This window comes from Salarias fasciatus, chromosome 23, assembly GCF_902148845.1.
Source record: "Salarias fasciatus chromosome 23, fSalaFa1.1, whole genome shotgun sequence".
In the NCBI taxonomy this organism is placed as follows: domain Eukaryota; kingdom Metazoa; phylum Chordata; class Actinopteri; order Blenniiformes; family Blenniidae; genus Salarias; species Salarias fasciatus.
The window spans coordinates 23,299,129-23,322,474 of NC_043766.1; the positions used below are offsets into that span (position 1 = coordinate 23,299,129).

Below are 23,346 nucleotides of genomic sequence, written 5' to 3' on the forward strand. Positions count from 1 at the left end.
TATTAGAACAGGCATCCAAATTGCATAAAATGCATTCATGAAACAAGTTTTTTCTTCATGCCTTGGAAAAAAAGAAAAATGGAACTTGTAGAATCTTGTTCATGTCAGTTTGTGATCAGCTCAATACAGTCATCATGTGTTATTTGATCATAATTTTTAATAAAATACAGGAACAGTTGTGCCAGAGAGGGGCGCCTCTGTGCACCAGTGTGTCCCAAGAGCAAAAAGGCATGTTTGTGATCCTAGGGGTCAGGGTTAGCTTGTCTTTGCTGCCAGATCAACACTATGGATCTCTGGGCAACCTCAACTCCAAACCTGGGTAATGCACAGTGAATGCCCACTGTCAATGAATCAAAAGCAGAAAAAAAGACTTTTGCTGTGAATTTAATGTAAATATGAGAAATATAGAACATGCTTATGCTATTAAAAGTAATTCTGGCTTATATGGTTTGGGTGACTTTTACCTGGGTTCCTTTACTTTTTTGGCAGGTGGACTGCTCCCCCAACTAATTCTGTCATTCTTCAATTTTTCTTCTCATCTTCATTCCCCGTCTGCATCAACATGGCACTGTCCGTCCTGTCACTGTGTTCAATTTTACCACTGCTGCTGCAACCCTTCACACCTTTTACCATCTTAGGTTGAAAAATAAAACCATCACCCCTTAGAAAGCCACTTTTCTGCATCCATTCTCCAGCGCGCCCTGGAGACCATGCTATATGGTATTGCAGTTTGGCCCAGTATTGATCCTCAAATGCATCGAGTAAGAAATATGAATTTGTTCATTTCCAGTTCCCATTAAGAAGAACAGTAAAGGTATAAGTTGTACAGCCTTCACCATTCCTGCAGCTGGTTTGTGTCCCTGGAAGGTTTCCTGATTTTTTTTTTTTTTTTCCTGCCAGGGAGAGTTTTTCAAGCAATGAATTGGAACTAGTTGTTTTGAAACTGGTCTTTGTTTCCTTCTCTTCGTCTGCCTTTTCAGTGCTTCTGTGGCAGCATGTGAAAACTGGAGAGACAAAAGCAGCTGCTCGATCTGAGGGATTGTGTACAAGGTCTCACCCATCACTTTGTGAAAAAACACACTTCAAGTTCTCAAACTTTCTTGATATATCAGTGATTGTCAGGTTCTCTTCTGTATTTTAGCTTTGTCTCCATCCCTCACCTGTTTGTCACTTCCTGTATTATTGTGGCGCACCTGCCTCATCTCCTTCTGTGTTCACTTCCCCTTGTACGATTACATTATTGATTGTATAATGTATTTAACTTGTTGTTCCTCCCTCTGCCAGTGTATTAAAAATCCTTTCCCTGAAGATTCAGTGCCAGGCATGCGATCCCATGCCTCACTGCATCTTTGCTTCTGTTTCCCACGGCCACTGGCCTTGATGGTGTTTTTGAATATCTCTGCTTGGACTGTTCAAATATAATCTGTTTAAAGAACCTTGAACTATCTCCTTGTCTGTATTTGGGTTCATCACCAGACTTGATAAGGATGGGACGATCTTCCCGTGTCTTACTGGGTATCTTAAGGCCATTTTTTTTCCATTCATCCATCCATTTTCTAAACTGCTTCTCCTTTTCAGGGTCACGGGTGGCTGGAGCCCCTGTGGGCGAGGATGGGGTAGACCCTGGACAGGTCGCCAGTCTGTCGCAGGGCTAACACTTCTAGACAAACAACCATTCACATTCCTAATCATACCTAGGGGCAATTTAGGGTGACATGCATGTTTTTGGACCCTTTATTTTATTTATTTATTTATTTATTTTTTGTGAGCTTGTTTTTTGCTGTGTAGTTCTTCCTCAGAGTTTGACCCAACACCATCAATGACCCTCCAATAATGCTCATCTGGTTCAGACCATATCCTGGTTTGTACAGTTCTCTTTTAACTTTTGCCCCCAAATCCATCAAGACTTAGCTTATTCTCAACACGTCTTGTACCATTTTTAACATAGGATTTTATTTGAGTGAAGTATTACTCAAAATTTCATTTTGCTGCTATTCCAACATCATCACCCAAAAGTGCATCCCAGAAGGTCAGATACTACTCACAATAGAAATCCAAAGGCTCCTTCCACTGACAGCAAGTCTCTATCCAAGTTGAGATCCTTTAGTTGTGTTGTGCATTTTTAAGATGATGATGGCAACTGACTTGTAACTTCAGTTTCAGGGCTTGATCAGATAAAGTCAAACTTTAGTTCTAGAGCACTTTTCATATTACAAAGACAACACAAAGTGCTTAACAGTTTTAAAAACAAAAGTCTGTTTATAATAAAAATAAAAAAAAAGCCACACACACACACACACACACACACACACACACACACTTTCTTCACTTACATTTGGGAGACCTGGCATGGCACTGAGCATCATGGGAAATGTCACCACTGTAGAGATATGACAGACTCAGAATTGCTCGAGTGTGGGCCTGGACAATAAGTTGGACTGGCCTGCAAACACTGACACCGTCTTTCAGAAGGGACAGAGACCTCTCTTCTTTTTCAGGAGGCTCAGATCCTTACATGTCTGCATTGGGCTTCGTGCTCACCCACACAGAGGTGGCTTGTGGGCCACTCCACACTGCGGTCTGGTGGGTGGAAAGAACAACAAGTGTCTCAAGAGGCTCATCAAAAAAAGTTTGTCTTGGTGGTTGGAAAGAGGCTGGACAAGGATCAGGTCAAAAGCTGCATTACTGACTATCCTCTACCCAGTACCCCGCTGAACAAAGGAGATCCTGCAGTGAGAGACTCATCACAATGTGCTGTAAGTTCAGAAGGTCGCGTCATCATGAAATATAACTGATGACAGATATCTGTCTATCTATGTACTTATTTCATACAGTTAACCAACAAGACATTCAAAATAAATGAAAAAATGATGCATACAATGGATAGATTTTGCCCTCTATTGTTTTCTTATGTTGTTATTTCTATGAGCAGTCATTTCATGTTTCTTTCCCACCATATGGCCTAAATTAGCTGACTGATTGACGTTGCATTGAGTTTGTGGTATTTCCCTCCACCAAACAGTTTACCCAGTGGAAATTCGTCCATCCCTGCCTGGTTTGGCTGTATTTTCCACAGCCACTGCTCCCCGTCTCTCCTGGGCCTGTCTGCACAAAGCTGAGCAGACATCCACGCCACCGTTCCTCTGTGATTCCTATCATGGGATTACAGAGCTGTTTGGAGCGGCCACATTTGATTTAAAGCTCCTGTCACACATACAGGATACATCAGTGCACACTTCAGCATGAAAAAGCTGCTATGGGAAGGTGAATTAATTGAATATGTCTTTCTCCCTATCTTTTGGACAACTGCAAAGCAAAGATGGGGAATAATTACTTATGACTGGGTTACTATTACTGATGAAATGGTGGCACAGGAAAATGTATATGGCTGTTTTCAAAACTTTTATCCAATCATATAAATTACCCCTTTAATCCCTGCCAGCAGTACACTCTGTCTTTTTTGAATGATTAAACTGCATGAAAGCCATCTTACTACTACAAATGTTTTTTCAAATAGATTGCCACTTGTAATGTAGCTGACAAACACAGAGGCAGCTGTGGCTCTGATAGGAGAGTTTTGATGGCATTGCTGTTCTATATTTTATCTTATTTTCTGTTTTTATGATTTCTCTATCTCTTTTCCTTCCTGATTCTTTGTTTCAGTGTGATGTTTTGATTCATGTTCATTATCTGTTCCTTTGTCACACCTGTGTGTTGTTTTGCTCTCATTTGTTGGTGCATGCTTTTCCCTCATGTTGATTCGTTCCAGCTCAGATTTGTTTACTTTCCCCTATATTCTGTGCTTAAAGGTTTAACATGTAGTGGACGATTTGTTTATTTATTTACTTGTTTACTTATTTATGTTATTGTCACTAGTGAAATGAACAGTTTTTTGTGTGTGTTCAACCCCTGATAAAGTCCTGTATTGTTTCCTGCCTCTCGCCCATGTAGATTTTCAAGTCTTCATTTCGATTAGCACTTTGGATTGGACTTTCGTTTTATTTCCTCTTTTTGAGAGGTGTTTTGTGTTTAGATTATTTGTTATTACTAATCTATTGCTATCTTTCAATAAAGATTGCTTTTAGCTTTGGACTCTGGGTCTAAACGTTGGGTCTTTTTTCCTTCAGCCAGAAAAAGCCGGTTCTCTTTCAGTTCCAGGACTGGCAGCTGAACCCTGAATGTCATGTCACATAAACCAGGGGTTGAGGTTCTCTTTTAGGCAAGATGCTGAACCCTAACTGTGCATGCTCGTCATGGACGCTGGTGTGTGAGCATCAATCAGTTGAAAAAACAGACTATCACAAAACATAGGCAAAGCAAAGCATAAACATTTGCAAATTTTGCATCCCAAATCAGGCAGAACGCAGAGTGGCAGAGGCAAGTCGTGTTTTCCTTCTTAAACTGAGGAGAAACTGTGTTTGTCAGAATGAGCTGCAAGGAGCAGCCATGTGTTCACTGTAGTGAGCGACAAGAGCGGCTGTTGAAGTATACATTATTCGCTGCAGCACATGTCGGGACATCCTTGCCAATCAGCCAAAGTAATGATCTGTGGAGGCTTCAGCCATGCTAGGAGGAAAAATGTGCCTAATATGGACTTGCCCCCACCACCTTGCTCATACTCAAGCCTCCACAATGTCACTTTCACACTCCTTTGTTGACAGACAGTTCCCAGATATATACAGCTATACAACTGACAGCAAGATGTGAATGGCACATGCATGGAATAACTCTGCTGTGTGCATTAAAGGTTCTTGCGCTAGAAAGGCATTTTAACACTATGGAGAGCATACATATGGGTACACATCACACCATTCCAAGTTAATTATCACAACTGAGTCTTCTAATTTGCATTTAGGGGAACATCATCATGGTATCTGATGCCACAAACCTTTTTTTTAAGAAGAAGAACTGTTTGTTCTTATTTTTCCAAACAACCCCCTGTGAAGCAAAGCCTTTTTTGCTGAAAAAAAAAATTTATTCAGACATGTACTACTGCAAAATATCTGTCGGTATTTTAGCAAAGAGGTGTGACTAAAAGTTTGAAATCTTGGACTGCCTGTGTGATCATTGACTGGTCCAAAGGATATAAAAGAGAGATGCTCTTCTTTGTATATTTTGAAAATAAATTATTGAAAGAAGTAAATAAGAAAGTGTTGCGACCAGCTCAGTGGGGAACAGGAAGCAACATCAAGACCACTGTGTCATGTTAGTTATTTATTGATAAAAGCAAGGACATATAAGATCTAAAAAGAACAAGAGGGGATTCTTAAACTGAGTCATTTCATCAAATACATCAGAATCACTGAAATAAAATGATTATGAAAACAAGTTTAAATTATAAAATGAGCTACAGCAATGATTCTGAATGTGAGTTTTAAAGTGTGTTACAGTTTAATTATGTTATTTGAATGATTTGAAAAATGCTGACTAGTTCATTGTCATTTTCACTCTCAATGCAAATCTCTGGTTGCTAACTGAATTTAACTTCAGAATACATCTATTTGATGTGTTTATTGAGTTTTCTGATGAACAATCTTTAATCCCTACGAGAGGAAATAAAGTTTTATGCAACCTCTTGCACATGAGGGAGGCTATGCCTCCTTCTTCCTCAGAAAATCTCACCCATTTTATAAAGCTAGTGGGAACTTTCACACACACACAAACTGCTGGCATATAATCCTAAAACATGGAGCAGACACAGTAAATATCAGCAACACATCATGCATCTTTTTCCACAACTTGGTTGAATAAACAAGCAATTTTCCAACTGATCAGTTAAAAACAAGACTACCATTAAGGATCCTTCTAAGATATAACAAATATATGACACAATATCTTCAAATATTTATCATCTATTAACTTTAATTCATTCATCTTCACAAATTATTTCTGATTAAGAAACTATCAGTGAATATTAGTGATGGTAATACGTGGATCTTCTGGAAGTTTCATTTTCCTTTTCTTTTTAGACATGTTTATGAACTTGGTTCAAAATAGACTGGAGTTTATGATGTACTTAACACATGAATGACATTAAAGAGTATCTCATGTTCGTTTTCAAAATTAGACACACCAACATTACGACTTGAGGAGCGTGCAGAGTTTTTCAACTTGATTCAGCCCCTCAACTAAAAGTGCTTTCAAATGTCATCTGGAACGGTGAGTTAATTCTCTGAGAAGCACCGTGAATATTTAACTCCCCATTTCTGCTGGCACCTTTAATCCCATCCAAATAGGGCTTAAGATGGAGCTGTGCTGGAAATTTCATGACATGTACCAAACTCCAGGAAGACCACTCTGCCAGCGGAGCAGGAGAGATGCTAATCAGCCTGTTTGAACAGACTCAGTCCTGAGAGGAAGCTGAATCAGCCAGTCACATGAATTCCCCTGTGTGGTCTATAATATGTCTGGCTTTTTCATGAAACCTAATCAGTAAGCAAACTGACAGAAGATACTGCATATCGTCGAAGTCAATATTTTATAACTATAACAAAGAAAAATGCGGCCCACTCTTCCACTCCGCCAGCATCCAATAAAATCTCTTAAAGGAGCGTGGCTGATATAGCGGATGGTGTTGCAGGATGCAGCACTATTGTTGGCATATTGGGCACTCTCTCTCTCTCTCTCTTTTTTTTTTTTTTTTTTTTTTTTTTATTAAATGTGAACTGTCATGTTTACTGTTTAATTAACTAGACGACTGCATATTTTATAGACAGAATATGATACCATTAATCTGTAGCTTTGGGCAGACTTTTACAGCTTTGTTAAACTGTCTAGGATTTCCTTCTTGTGTCTACCTCAAACACACACACACACACACACACACACACACACACACACACACACACACACACACACTCAAAAACACCCCCAGTCATTGCAGTTTGTAAATTTGTTGTGCCGTTGACATGGTTGTACTAAACTAGTTTTAGTGCGGATACAAAGTTTTATGTTCAATTTGTGTTTTCATATTCACTTCATGTGTTTGTATACTTCACCGAACAAAACTGCTTCTCAACTTTAGAGATTAAACAAGGTCAGTCCAGTGATATACAGCTGTTGGATTTGTCTGATATCGTGATGAATGTGTGTCCTCACTCAGTGTCACAGGTTAAAGTTCAAACTCTGTTTTTTTTTAACATGAAGGAGATGAAAAGTTAAAGAAACACGAAAAGAAAAGAGAAACATGTACATGTTTACAGTGTCTCATGTTGTGATATAATATAAAGCACCTATGATTTTTTTTTGAGCATGAGATTGAAACTTTTTTTTAAATGTCCAATATAACAACTAAATTACTTGCAAATAGGAAAAAGCTGAGCCTTCGGGTTTGCTGATGAAGCACAGTGGAATATTATGGCTCCAGTATGTGGAATTGAGGGTGACTTAAGAGTCACCCCAATATCTATTAGCACATTTCAGTGCAACACCTGACACTTAGAATATCTTAGAATCAGATCAAATACCCATGCCCCCTACTAACCCGTCGAACTAACCCATATGAAATGTACTTGTATAGAAGTGTGTTTGCATACAAACACTCTCTGAATAAAAACACTAAGACTCACACTGTTGCTCCTTGGCCCAACACACCACGAGTGACAAAATCCTATCACCCTGCCTCAAGCTTTGGCTGACAGATTGTCATTGAATTGCTGGTGGCACTCTACCAATTCAGTCTTTTCAATGATCCAGCGGTAAAATTGTGGATTGTGGATCCTTTTCACACTTGTGTGATGTTCTTGGCACTGAAAGTCGAGTAGAAGACCAGGACCCTTTGCTTACACTGCAGTTCTGTTTTATAAACAACAGAAACTGCATGTTTCTTTTGTTTTCTCATGTTTTTCAGTCATTTACAGTGTGAAAAACCTATATTTTGAAACATTTATCTGGACGTTGCCTGACTGAATTCATCCATGTTTTTCATGAATCTCTCCATAAACGAAAATACCTTTTTTATTTTTAACTTTCCTATTTCTTTTTAAAATTAATATTATGACTTTAGTGTTAAACAGGAGAAAAAGTTGGGTAATACCATCTCTACATTTTCACAGAAATGTTCATTATATTATCTTTTGTGTATTTCTTATTATGGTAAAATACTAAAATACTCCACAAAGAAAAAAAAAAACAGTTAACTCGACAGATTTCCTACTGCAGTGTTCTAACCTTTCACAAGCCAAATAAATGCTAAAGTTGTTTTTTAGTTCTTTTAAAATTCTGCTCATATGGTCGAAGACACCAAAAACAGTTTTGTATGACACACAATTTCACAAACCAAACAAATGACGACTAAAATTCAAAGACGTTGAGCAAATCAGTGTTGTATTTTGGCATTTTGAAACAAAACAGCTCCTCATGAATCATCAGATAGTTATCTCCAACCATCAGGGAAGATTATGAAACATCATTTATCTTTATACTTGGTATCTTTCTCTTCACTGTTTGGTAATCCTGTCTGCCCAGGAAAGTAGGAGATTTTCAGGAAAAAGTAGGGGTTGTTGCGAACCCGCATGGCCACCAGGATGGGAGTGACTGCATAGAGCAAGTTTGCCGCCAACACCGACCAGAAAACATCATGCGGGATGCGAAACGGAGCGGTGGTGCGAGAGTGGAGGGACCCTCCAATATGGGACCACTGGCACTGCGGAGAGTCGAAGAGCAAAGATAATTTTAGACTGCAACGCTGTAAAGAAATGCTGCATATTGTACATCATCTGCACTTCCACTAATGGCAGGTCATTTTACACTCCAGTGTTTCCATCCACAAACTTTCCAGAAGAATAACTTTTAAGGTTACTCTGAGCCTTTTTTCCTAGTTGTAAGGCTGCTAGGATATAAAGGGAAAAAAGTCTTTACAGGGAAGATAAATCAGATGTACAGACTTAAAGAGGTGACTGTTTAGAACAGGGAGAGGGTGTGGTCTGCAACCTCTCATACGCTGTACAACAAGACTTTAATCAAGGAGTTCCTCTCCTTGCCGTTCCAATCGCTCTGCCAGATCAATAGAGAAAGCACCACCAGCTTGTTTATTACAGAGAATATGCTTCAAAGGATAAATGTGGTGCAGGTCATTATTAACAGGATGAAAGCTCACTGCAAGGAGTTAATTGCAGTGACACAAGTCGGACCTCTTTTTACTTAAACTGCTGATGAAAACTTTAATCAATCAGAGGCAGTAATTATCACAGTAACTCAATGCAACGCTACAAATCTTCATAGCGGCCACTTCAGTATGCCACGGCTGTAGTCCCAAGTATGTATTCAGAGCCAGTTTCTCATATTGACTGTTTGTCTTTGAGGCGGTACCTGGATCATGGCTCCTGCAAAGAAAACCGTCCAATCTGCCATCCAAGTGCACCCGGGCCTGAGCAGGCCATAAACAAATGCACCCAGCAAGGGAAGTCCATAAAATAAAAAGTGCAGCATCTGAAAACAAATGAGGACATATTATTAGTTCAAACCGATATCACTGATATTGACATTGACATTCATAATAAACTGAAAATGTTGTTCTTTTTCCATGTTTTTGTTTTCTATCCCAAAAAAAACCAAACAAACAAAAAAAAAAAAAAACAGTTAAATTGTGGGGTTTTGGTCTCAACCCTTTCTGTGTGGAGTTTGCATGTTCCCCCTGTGCCTACAAGAGTTTTCTTTGAGTGATCTGGCTTCATCCCACAGTTTGAGACATGTGTGCTGACTTAATTTGCTGTCAGTCCCGTGACTGATTAATGGCCTCCCTATTTGGTCTCTTCCAAACAGTCGTCCAGCATAGGTTGCAGCCCCTGTGGCCAAACTCCATATAATATGGGTTTGAGGACATCCGAGCATGCATAGATGAATGGTTCCCCATTCACATAAAACAGGTTCATTGTGGGTCAATAATTCAGATTATTTTCCAGTCTGTGTTGTTTTGGATCCATATTGGTCCTGAAGTATTAAAGAGAGCTAAAAGAGCCCTCCATCACTGTCAGTCGATGTTGTTGTTGAGCCCTGAACAACACTCTAGTAGACAATTAATACAGTACACGCTCACTCTCCTCTGGCACACACTAAGCTTCACCTACTCAAGCTGAATACTGAAGAGGGCTGCTTTAATCCTCAAATTACAAACACACAGATGCCTTTTTAACATGCTTCATTAAAGGAGCACCACTGGAATGGAAAAGTACCCAAAAATTACCTTAAGGATTTAATGATAACTGCTATTACCAGAAGTAAACTGTGTAATTTTTCAATTGATGTATTTTTTAATTTAACAATTTGAATTTGTCCGTTCGATAGATGTGAGAGTAAGAATTACTGCTTCCTTAAAAAACATAATGTAAAATGAGGAACGCCAAATGAAAACACTCCGTGTCTCTGTATTTTGAAATTTATCTCAAATAAAGCACATCAGTATTTTTGCTGCTTTCCAGCTCTGCAGTTTCTCAAACACAAATTTTGCACTCTCAGCACAAATTGCTACTTTCACACAAGGGTCATTACTAAGGCTGTCTTGACCTTCAACTTAAAATATTTGGAGCATGAAAGCCACATTCGCACTTTATAAAAGCTTCAAATTATACAAGCGAGCGGTTTCCTTTTATTCTCAGTCTGAGGACCACATGAATCCTAATGAGCTGCAGTCAGGGCTTGAAAGTCAATCATATATGCCCCTCAGTCTCTAGTTGAAATGTCATTTTAGTGCAGCCACGACACTCTGTCACATATTCATCCTTATCAACATACTAAAATGCGCGTTGCACATGTTTGCATTCACACTCATGCTCAGACACACACACAAACACACAAAGGATATGCAAACATGGCTTACTAAGACATACTTGCACATGCTGCACACAGCCTCCTCTCGCCCAGTGAGATACTGATGGGGGGCTTTGGGCGACGGATTAGCTTATCAAGTTCTCAGCATGCGGTTTGTCTGTCTGATCAATGACTCACAATTGTGGCTGGACCACAGCCCCGACAAGGACTTTGGATAACCTATTGACAAAATCATGTACTCTGAACAAAAAAGGACAAACCCCACTGCAGCGCAGGGTCAGAGGAAGAGCATAAAAAGAACCCACAGCCAGTCGCACTAATAATCTCTTATCAATTTTAAACAAATGAAAGAGAGAGACTAAGATGCTCTGGCCTCCCAGCCCACTCATTGCAGCTGTAATGATGAAAATAGCTCAGAAATTGGCTGTAAGCTCAAAGCGTGGAGGAGATAAGGGGCGAGCTTCCAGCATACTCAAAGTGATATCCATGAAAGCCAAGGTCCATAGTGTGACTTGTTATTTAAAATAGGATGGAGAGGAGCTTTCAGGTGCTTCAACAGCATCAGCCGCAAAGGCTGAGTATTAGGCATGAAAGAGGGGATAGGGAAACAAAGGCCCACCATGACTCTGGGGAAGCCCACGGGATCCTTCAGGTAGGGCTCATAGTGCTTCAGATATATGGCACAGGCTTCGAGTGGGGAGTCCAGAGCCACCTACAGAGAGTGCACAAAAAATAAAAAGCATGACATGTAAAGCAGTGACGATCCACATTAACAATGCACCAAAATAACTCTGCAAACTAACTTATAATTGAAGACTCCCTGCTCTTGACCTTGTGGTAAAAGAAACTGAGTGTTGCTTAGGTTTGCATTAGATTCTAATACACTGTGTTTTCTAATGATTAGAAAACACAGTGTATGTGTGCATTCATAATAAAGTTGACTTGAGGAGTCAAGGAGTCAATACACAGTTTATATATATATATATATATATATATATAGATAGATAGATAGATAGATAGATAGATAGATAGATAGATAGATAGATATTGCCATCTACATTAATAAGAGATGAAGAAAAACACATCTACCACACCCACATGTGTTGATCAGATAAGTACACTGATATGCATCAGTCAATATAAAAATACATGTGGGGTTTTTTTTCTATTTTTTACAAAGACTACAATGCATTGCCACGGCTGTGTGGCTTTTGGAATGACCATCATAGGTCTAATTGAACTTTGTCTCTTTCATACCGTGAATATGATGCACTTACCAGCCCTCTGAGGATGGTGAAGGTCATGGCAGCTAAGAGGAGCAGCACCAGGACCAAATCCATGGGGCGCCAGATCAGCTTCATGCTCTGAGCTTGCTGAGCCTGTGGAGACAAATTAACATAATATACACATATTCATACACATTTCAGCCCATAGATTTGAGTTTTCATTGCACACTCGGGTTCACAGAGTGGTTTGCGTGGATATGTAAGAAAATCTCCAATTTGTTCAGTCCTTTATAACTGCACAAAGTAACTGGCAGTTTGGTTAAACTGGAAACAAAGTGTATATCTGTAGTGTTGTCTGACACAACTTCACATAGCATATTCAGGTCTGTTTTTCTCTATGACCTCCAGTTCCTGAGCGACATCTCTGTCTCATTAGGAGTTACATTCACCCACTATTTTATAAGTTTTTTTGCTGATAGAACTTTTTCTGCTGAGAAAGCAGTAAGTTGCATCCATAAATAGAGAGCGGGTTTAACCCTAAACCTTATAAGTTCAAGTGAAAAAACAGTGAGCACCAGTGTGATTCTCTTCAGCATGTGAATGCAAGTCACCATATAACCAATTTCAATAAAGTTACTAATAAACAACATACTGAAGTAACTTTACTAGATGTTCAAAGTTAAAGTTACAGGCTACTTAAATATGTAACTTGAGCATTATTTTAAGTTGTCTCACTCAACACGTTTAAATAACGTGCATATCGTTCTTTTGCTGCTGTGTCTTCATAGCTGAGCTGTCAGAACCGTGTGGTCAAAGGCAGAGTAATGCTTATTTAAGGCTATTAATGAAATACAGAAATGAAAAAAAAAAAACAGCTTTGATTAATACAAAACCATTAGCTAGTGCAACAAGAAAACAACACCATCAGACCTGGGTTCAACTTCAATATGAGTGATGAGTAACAAGTTCATCAAAATTTCAGTAATGGTAACTGTGTTATCAATTTCATATCGTCTAACGAATCATGTATTCCTGGCAAAGTAGTACGTCCACAGTCCTGCATATAACTATGCTGGATTGTTGATCATTGATAGTTTCAATGAAGACTAAGACTGGCAAAGGAAAACACCACAACCAAATATAACTTATAGAACCAATAAATCTTATCTTATCTTATCTTATCTTATCTTATCTTATCTTATCTTATCTTATCTTATCTTATCTTAAATATTACCCATTCATGCTACTGTGACTGATTTCAATAATGTGACTTAATTTAAAAAACAAACAAAAAAAAAATTGAGGAGAGCAACATATACTAAAAGAAATAACGAAGTATGTACTATCATTAATTAAAGTTTCCAGATTTATATTAATGTCTTTTGATTCATGTATTGAACTCACATTGTATCCACCGATGAGTGGCCTGTCCTTGGGCCGAGTGAATAGTGTGACGGCTCCCCATACCGGCATGAGAAGAAAGAGGAAATTGAGCCAGAAGGCTGGACGTACCTCCGATCCATATTTACCTGCCACAACAAAGGACACTTTCAACAGCTTGTAGTCAGCCATACAGAGACTCCTTACACACACATCAGTGTGACTCAGTAGTTCAAGTTCCTATTGAAACTGCTAAATAACAGCTGATGTAAACTCACACAGCCGCAGAGTACAGTATGTGTATGATAACACAGTAAAGAAAGAGCACATTGCCTGGAGATGAGTTTGATCTTGTGACACTTATGTATGCAGTTTGAAACGCCAAGAAAACAGATGCTGTAAGTCTGTTCCCTGCTTTGTTCCCTGGGTTGTGAAAAGCAGACGAGGCATGCTTGCGTTTTGTTGGCAGGCCGAACTGTGACACTGATGGTACACGGCGGGGCAGATGTTCACTTGATTAAAGCCTGTCATCATGGGACCAATGGAGAGGGGACTGAAGATGATTCTCACCTGCCACTATTCCACAAATAAACACACTCATGTTGGCGCACAAAGAACCGGCCCAGACCAATCCCAGCGAGCGGTAGGCTTTCCTTAGGACAGAAAATAGGAAAAGATCACAATGAAATGCATAGATTGTAAAGATATTAAGGAAAATAGAAAGTCGTGGCACAAACCATTGGTTGCTAAATTAAATAGCATTTCAGAAAAGTCTTCCAAATGTACGTATAATACAAAACCTGGTACAATATCTCTAGTGCTCGAAGGCTGCTCTTGTTTAAAAGAGGATCTAATTGTCATAAATAGCTCTGGCCCCAACTCTTGACCTCAATGACTGCTTTTTCAGAAACTCTCGGCTCTCTTCCATACACAACTTAATTTGAGCCATTGTGTGATTTTTATGTGACTAATACAAAAATATCAGAGGAGTAAGTGTACATCTGTTTGGCTAATAAAAGTATAAAAAAGTCTGAGGATTGTGCAGCTGGTTGTCCAAAGGTGGCAGTTTTTCACCCCGCTACAGTAGGAAAGCTTTCACAACATCTTTCACTGCTGATCAGTGCAGCTCGGAAGTGAGGAGCAAGAGAAATGGGCATGATGTGACTTGAACTGACTTCACTGCCACCAACCTGTCGGTTATTTTGCTGATCATCATCAGATACATGACAAAGTGAGCTATTCCATCCCAGTAGCACATCATGATGGCATACGATGTTCCCAAGTAGGGCTCCCCCTACAAACACAGACATGGTTAGAGTATATGATATACATTTAACAGACAACTGCTTACTCTGATCATTTCTGATTTTCTGTTTTAGTTTTTTCAGTGACCGAGGTTTTTCAAAATGTTCGATGTTTTCCCTGTTTCACAGAATCTGAACCTCTTTGCTGCATCAAACTGAGAGAGTTTTCAAAATTTCACAGTGTAATCATTCTGTATTATACTTATCAGAGATTCAGATGCATGACCTACTGTCTTCTGGTAGAACTCCATAAAGCCAGAAATAATGCCATCGTACTCCAAGGCACTTATCAGGTCAATGACACAAGTGAAGCAAAATTCAGCAAAAACTGAAAGAAAGAAAGAAAGAAAGAAAGAAAGGAGGAGTGGGGCAAAACATTGCAATACAAGTGTTTTCATCCCTTTTGAAACAAAAATATCACTCATGTCAAACCTTGTTTTCGTTCACTTCAAAGGTAAAACAATGAAATATGTCTCAGCTTTGTTGGCTTTAAAGAAACATCATTCAGAAGGCACAAAACGTTCTAAAGTTTTCCCTCTGCTATAATAATAATCTGCTTTTGAAAGCAGAATGGACAAACGCTACAGCATGAAAGCAGAAAAAGCCCTCCAACTTATCAGCCTGTTCCCAAACCTTTTCATTTACTATTTTAAGTTGAAAATATTGTCCCTTAGCAGGCAAGTCATTGATTTATGGGACAGCGTGGGGAGAAAATTAAGTCTCGTACTGAGCGATAGACTGGAGTCATACTTAAATCAAGTCCATGGTGAGCAGCCCTCTACTGTCCTCAGGTTAAGAGTCTAGCAGAGCTGAAAGGATGTGCCCACAAGGCAGAATTTAGATGTGGAGCAACAAAAACACATAAAATCTGATCAAGATGGTAAGGCCCCAGTTGTATACTCTTTTAACTACGGTCTACTCCCTGCAAGCTCTTTGGGAAAGGAATGCAAAGGCAGAAATTTAAGAAGCGCACTTTAAAAATATCAAAAGCAATGTGTCTCCATTTTTTATTTAATACAAGCTGCGCAACCACATAACAAATATGTACACACAGCCCACGGTTGCAGCTTGACTTCCAGTGATCCAAATTTGTCTATGTGACTTGGTTGCTACAAAAACTGACAAGCGAACATGACCCAAAATATTTCTCCTCCACAGCACCTGACGAGCATTTCTATGCAGTTTAACAATCAGCTTGTGTTAAAACAGGTTCCCTTTGGTCTATAGTGATTAATTAAGCTATCAATTATACACAGTATTACAATCTGTGTGTGTGCGCCCATATGGGAGCATTATACTTCTGGAGTAAACTGCTTGTCCATGACAATTCACTTATGGGAGCCCTCATGTTGCGGCAACACTTCCCACTTGAAATCAGTTAAAAGGGAATGGCTGTTTGAGATTGTGAGATGATTTACAGCCAAGTCAGTGCAGGATGTTATTATAAAGAAGATCGCTGTCTTGTGACACAGGTGTCTCTGTGATGATATCAAGGCTTAAACTGATGTAGTACACTCTCACTATTTGTCCTTCATGCCATTTTTCACAGAGATACTCACATTTTACATGCAAGTGCACACAAACGTACATAGATTTTGTCTGTTGTGTGCGTCTCAGCAATCCCAAGAACCACCACATTTATCTCCGACATCTAACAGGTGAGATAGTGCGGGGATTATGGCTCTACATCATTGAGAGGAGCCCGCTGCAACTTTGCCCTCATTGTTGTGGTTCCCCTACACAACACTAGCATTGCCTTGAGCACTAACTGTCGATATATCACCTCATTTCTGTCCCACTGGCATCGCCTCTGGCATCAGCTACGGGCATCTGTTTGCAGGGGAAACCCTTGGCCAGAAATGGAGCACAGTTTGACCGATGGCGATATACAAACCAAGAACCAAGTAGCTCATTCTAGAAAAGCTTAATCATAATTCTATGAACGACGCACAAGCTGCTGCGGCCATATTCCCTCTGATAAAACAGACGTCTCTAACTTAATCAGACTAAATCAGATGTCAAAACTAAAAACTCTGTATGGGAGCAATGACTGTGGCACAAAGTCTTGTATTTGCATTTTTTTAATGACTTTGCCAATTAGAGAGTCAGCCTCAAAAGAGTAACTAAAGGTTAAGTAAGTACAAATAACTTAAAGGCCCTTAGGCTGCTGAAGTCTGGGTCAGTCATGCCTTAGAAAAGTCGAGCTAAGCTTTGCTCTGAGCCTGATCAGTCTAAGCAGCTTTAGGCATATCAGTCGAAATCACATTGAATACAATTTGTGTTTTCCCTCTGACACTGCCGTGTAAGGTCTGGAAATCCTTGTGTGGGGATTCGATTCAGCTCAAGAACAAAACATAGTGGGCATTAATCTCTCAGTCTTTGTATTTGAAAATGTATTGCAAGTGAATTGGGAAATACACATAGTTACGTTAATTACCAAAGAACAAGAGGTCTTTAGGTCGGTTGCCACGAGTGATGAGGAAGTAGAACAAAAACACCACCACCAGCACGGCAACGCCGATTCCCAGGATCACGTACGGCCTGTGAGGATGGAGAAATATACTGGTTATTCGATAAAACTATACATTCAATACAACTTTACGTTTGATTTTTTTTTTTTTTTTTTTCAAAAGACTGCTGACAATCTGCAGTCGTGCTCCTCAGTCTCTCACACATTTTCCACTTCATTCCCTTTACTAATTACTCCCTCCCATGGAAGCTGTGCCATTCATGTTCACACTGCTAAATTACTAAATGATGATGAATGAGAGGACGGAGAGAATGATAATCACACAACACCCATGGTTGGCACCCGGAGAAACAATACAGAGGTGTGAAGAAAATAGTCTGTTGAATAGATGTGCTACATCCTGAAGAAGCGATGGATATTCTGGTGTGGTTGACTGGTTGCCTGAAGACTTATGGTCCGTGGCTGTACTGTCACAGTGAATTTGATCTCCCAACTACAACAAAATAGAAGTTTGCCCCCCCCCCAAATAAAACTGTCACTTTAATTAGAAAAAAGAATTGATTATTAATGGCATTTAGAAAAACAAATCAGGGATGTTTGGCTGGTAAAACAGCCATCGCATTGAACTTACAATGCAAAATATAAATTTATTTTTGAGATGTTAAATCAAACACAGTGCTTTCTTAAAACACACTGTATTAATGATTTAAAGTACATACCACCACAGTGTTTGCACTTCCAATTTGAGAAGTGTGATGTTATACCCTTTCTAAGATAGTATGTGTGATACAACAGGTCAAACGCACAGATTTGTTGTCAATTAATCAATCAAATGCAGGAGAGTGGGAGGCAGCAAGCTAAGGCTGTTAGTTCAGCATTGCCCTCCATGTTTACTGGTCAAAGGTACCAATGCCTCACAGTGGGAAAGATTAATGTGTCCAAGGTATCTCCTCGTAAACAACATTACATCCTCGAAAAACTCACAATGCACCCTCACAGAAGGAAAACAAATGCTGCCAGAGCAAAGGCAAGCTCCCTTGCTACCTCTCCAATTCAACGGCACAAGAAGATTTATGCACACAATACTGTTTGTTTGCAGAGTGGAAGAGCACAAGGCATATTGTATGTCAAGAGCAATTTATCAAACTCTACTGTGCAGTCTGTATTGATTGTCAATGTCCACACACTAGAAAAAGAGAGAGAGAGAACGACAGAAATATTCACAGAGGGGGCATATAAAAGTCTACGAGAAATGAGAAATAACTCATGTGAGTCACAGTAGGAACAGGTCTTTTGCTATTGGCTTGTTCTTTTTCTTTTTCTTGTTGTTGTTGTCGTCTGTTTGTTTTGTTTTAATCTCGTTGTGTACAGCAGTTAACATGTTTGCGCGGACGAGTTAGTATCGTGACACAAACACTGAATATTAAAAAGGCTTCCTTTCATCACGACAAAGTAATTATATCCAACATCAAATCAGATCGTACAAATATAAATCCTGCACATATTTCTCTATTTTACAATGACTATTTTACATCTTTCCCCTACAAAAAAAAAAAAAAAAAGGGGTGGGGGGGTTATCTGATTGAATCCTTCTTGTAAAATTAACTGTGCTCAACATAGTGCAGGTTTTATGAACTGGAGTACGCCTAGTTTTAAGCTTGGAGGGTCCTCTAGTGGTAAGAAACATAACTGGCCTGCTATCTTGAAAGAGTAGCACGAGATCTCAAACAAATGGCTATATTTTTAGGTGTGGGAAGTTTGTCAAGACAATACATATATTGGAGGAATAAGAATACAACATCATCGTTTCAAAAATATAATGATGAGTCCACATCATATGTGACAGCTTTGCCTTAAACAGACATTCAAAGGATGAAAAGTGAGGGAAAATTAATAAGATATCATACTTACTCTTGAAACTCGGGGATGGTGTTCATGGCATAAAGCACCCCAATGGCAGTAAACGAAAATAAAAAGACAAGTGTCTCCATTTCTTCAAAACCTGATGCAGTCCCCTCTCTGCAGAATCCACCAATATTCTGAAAGTATGAACCAGTTAGGTTAGAGAGAGGTGGGGAAATCGCAAGTACTTGCAAACCAAAAGCAAAATTAACAAAAACCTAAAAGGTAAACAATATAATGATAATCAAAAATATAAGCCATTGGGAACAGACCAGAAAAGAGTCAGAGCAGGCTCCTACCGTCTGGCTACCCTTTCGGAGGATTAATCAAATTACAGCTGGCCCTGAGCAGACACGGCCTTTACTGGGAGAATAATGAAGTGGCAACAAAGGAGCTTTTGGGGAAAAAAGTTACGCAATTAGGTTTTGTCAGAGATTTACATAAGTCGCATTAGAGAATAGGACTAAATTCCATTTCGTGTCGCACCACACTTTCAAGATATACTGATTGCTCTTGTGTGGCGCAATTAATGCTGTGTTTTATGAAATGCGTGCATTGTGTGCTGGGACGGGGTAAGCAGAGGACAATATTGTTCAGTGATGTATGTGATGTATTAGTCTTCAATATACACAAACACTATTTTTTACTTGCAGCCTGAGGTTAAGCGTCTGTCACTTTATGACAATATCCGCATGTAGTAAGAGATGTTTAGAATTTTGTTGACCGTAAATACTATTTATATACAGGTGGTTTGCCTCCACATCCTGATACTAACCTCAGGATCTGAACATTTTGAAACATCAAGTGCCTGCATGTTATACAAGGCTGATTCAAACGTTTTATGTATATAAAAGGAAGGGAGGGTTTTTAAGACAATACAATAAATATTACAAATATAACACCGTAAATATCGATTAAGAGCAGGAAAATGTAAAATTACAGAAAATTAGTCTACACAGTCCCAAAGTTCTCCTAAGGCTTTGTTGCGCACTATGAAAGTGTGACCTACAGAGAGGATGGGATTTATTTATTTCAGACGTGCTTTCTCCACTAATGATCGGACTTGCACAAGTGGAGAAAATCCTCACTGTGACCCGTGTGCACATGTGCTCCGCTCTGGGGACTCATGGCCCTGGATTTAGGGAAAACAGATTTACTCACAAATCAACCTGACAATTACAAATAAATTCCAGTAGGGTTCGCCAGACACCAAAAAATGATGATGCAATGTCAACATCAAGCAAAATGCAATGTATTTATGATGCATGTTCAGACATATATGCCAAAAATATACTTTATCAAAAAAAATTACATTACGTATTTTGCTGTATACATTGTTATTAATTAATGCTACAAGTTTTTGATGTTTTGTGTTTTCATTTTGTGTTCTTTGCTTTGTCCTATTTCTTCATTGCAACAATGAAATCATGACAGTACATTTCCTTTATGTTGAATTTGCAATTTTGTTTGTGCCTTTGTGGATTACTCTATGTCCTCAAAACTTCCTCATACAGTTTATCAGCGGGAAGCACATCAGCTGAACTAGCATCTCAAAATTGCCATTTGGGGTTTGAGGGTCTCTGTGAGGGCTGAACAGCTTGTCCATGGTGCGCCTAGCCTTTTGCTCACTGTCATCTAAGATAGACGCCACCTCCTGTCACTGAAGTCTTGATAAACCAGGAAGTCAGTAGCAGAATGAATAAATGATTGAATGAATTATTGAATGTCTCAAGGATGGCGGGTAATGGTCCAGATTGAGAGATCTTATTTATCGTGAGCTATCATCATGCAAAGTATGGCAAAAATGTGCTAAGAAGCATTCATATTATTTTTGATACTGTATTATCAGTTGCCACCTCCAGACATGAGACAGTACCTCTATATTAGACAAAGCATGGTTCTATCTCTATCTTTCACAAACACACACACACACACACACACACACACACACACACACACACACACACACACACACACACACACACACACTCACACACACTTATTACTGCCTTCCTTTGTTGGGAAAAGGGGGATTGCAATACCAGGAAAGCAGTGGCAGTGTGTGTTTGCTGGAAACAACTGGAGCTCTTCCAGCTCTGTCGCTCAATATTGTAGAATGAATAGACTGATACCAAAACGAGACAGTGACCTGCGCGAAGAGAGAAGAGAAAGCATTATGTTCTCTAAATAACATCTAAAATGAAATATGCTTTTTTGTAATGATTGCCTGTGGCTAAGTAATCCAATATATTTCCTACAATGGAAAAAAAAACAATTAAAACAATAAATAGCTGTAATAATCCATGATGACAAAAACTTCAAGCACAGAAGAATACATCCCCAAATGTTTCTTTTAGCTCAAAGAAGAAAAGTCTCAACTCAATCAAACATTTTTATAAATACTGAATAAGTTCAAATTAAATTAAGTAAAATTTTAATTTTATTTGATTTTTTATCATATCTAAAATACAGTCAGGTGTCTAAAAATGTTGTCCTCCATTAAAGTTCATAAACTCTTTTTAAATATTGTTTCTTAAAAATTGTAACAAATGGCTTTGAGGCTTTTGCAATTCCATTTTTTTGAGGGAGTGGGGGGGTGTCAGCAAAAGCCTATTTTTCAGGGCATATGGAATCTGCAGTCGTCAGCATGCATGTTTCTACCAACCCAACTTTACATTATACAATAATGCCACCTATCACCTATCACTGCTGCATCCTCAGTTTCTCGGCTTGTATCTCAGTGCTGTGCTGTGGAGTTTTTCCAATTCTTGCTGAAAAAGTGAAATTCCTCGTGCTGATTACAAGCTACAGCTTCTTTCATTGGAAGCATGCCTCTGTTATTGTTAACCATTATACTTTTTAGGTCATCCTGCTGCCTATCATGAATGCCTATTATGGTCTTGTTTTGGTTCAAAGGCCATTATTTTTGATAAGCCTGACTTAAAACATAATCAATACCACCAGAGTGATAACAATATTAAGTAGTACAAGATTATTAATATGTATGTCAAAGTGACTGGACTTTGGTAAATGCCTTATACAAGGCAGCCAGCCGAGGAAGCAGTCTCAACACGCTTTCAGTGATCTGTCACATTCATCTATTCACACAAATGTAGACCAGTGGTTAAAGCCTCCATGCAAGGTACTCACACACCTTTGGAAAAAATAAGGAGTTCAGTGATTCATTCAACACTTAGGACATATACAAAGATGGACAACTGAAGCTCTAAATTTGGATTTCAAGACAGGCTCCTTTTGACCTGTACTACAGCTGCTCCTGTATCACACGAAGTCACTTCTTGTAGTTATTAATCAAACATGGAGTTGCACAAGATTAGAAATAAATTAATATTTATTACATATTAATGATGTTTTCATTTCAGCCAACACAATTCTCTTTGTGTTCTGTTTGTATAGCATATATTTCTAATGTATAGATCAAATTTTTTTACATGCCTTGTATATATCAGCTCGGGATTCTGGAGCAGGACTCCCAGCTGACATTTCACAAAATGTTTCATGTCCACACAAAGAGACCATCACAGAGAGAGGTTAGGGATCCAAATGTAGAGAAAGATGAGATTTTTTCAGTTTATTGTTGGCCAGGGGCAATCAGGGCTCTGTGCACCCACTGAAGAGAAAATCAGCATGCAGGGGTACCAGCAAGAGGAATCCAAGGGTGCATTCACAATTAGATAACTACAAAGAAGAGAGCACAAATGTGCACTTGTCACAAATATGACAGAAAAAACTGACAGAGAGCAATACATAAATACATGTTGGGATAGCTAAGGATATTAAAACCAAGAAAAAATAAACAACAGCAACAGCTAAGAGACAACACCTAAACACACATGTATATGTCACATACTTTTGGGCTGTTGAAGGAAGCTGCAAGACTCACAAAGAAGAAATATGTAAACTCCTTCTGAAAGACCCGATCCCAGATCACACTTGAGTCATCCTGTTGTGAAGCAACAGTGAATATCTCACAGTATCATATATTTCTAAACACCACAATATGATTAATCGTTTCCGTCTTGTAGCCCATCAGCCCTACTTTACAATTATACTGTAGTCAGTTATTAATTGTATTAATTTTTCCATTCTTGATTTAGTAGAGGGGACAGTTACCATGGCCCAAAGTAATTAAGCAGTGTAAATGGATACTTTTATTCTTTTTCTTTTCCAAATTAGCTTTGAAGTAGTCTATTATTCATCCCATACTTTAAGCACAATTTAATTTGTGCTATGTTTTTAGCTGCTTTTGAAATAAGTCGAACATTCAAGTCAATGT

At 38.9% G+C, this 23,346-nt stretch overlaps 1 protein-coding gene across 2 annotated transcripts; it reads right to left on the reverse strand.

The window, feature by feature from the left end:
* Positions 1-8,308: 8,308 nt before the first annotated feature.
* On the reverse strand, positions 8,309-19,408 carry tm6sf2b (transmembrane 6 superfamily member 2b). 2 transcript variants are annotated; one of them, XM_030083165.1, is made up of 11 exons: positions 19,349-19,408; positions 19,059-19,186; positions 17,115-17,218; positions 14,908-15,005; positions 14,564-14,667; positions 13,944-14,026; positions 13,398-13,522; positions 12,045-12,146; positions 11,387-11,479; positions 9,310-9,429; positions 8,408-8,644 (listed from the first exon to the last, which is right to left on the reverse strand). In XM_030083165.1, the coding sequence occupies exons 2-11, from the start codon at positions 19,136-19,138 to the stop codon at positions 8,408-8,410; spliced, it is 1,146 nt and encodes a 381-aa protein (XP_029939025.1). In that variant the 5' UTR covers positions 19,139-19,186; positions 19,349-19,408. The 2 variants fall into 2 exon arrangements, with proteins under 2 accessions (XP_029939026.1, XP_029939025.1); XM_030083166.1 differs by lacking the exon at positions 19,349-19,408 and having other exon boundaries at positions 8,309-8,644; positions 19,059-19,138.
* Between the last annotated feature and the right edge of the window lie 3,938 nt (positions 19,409-23,346).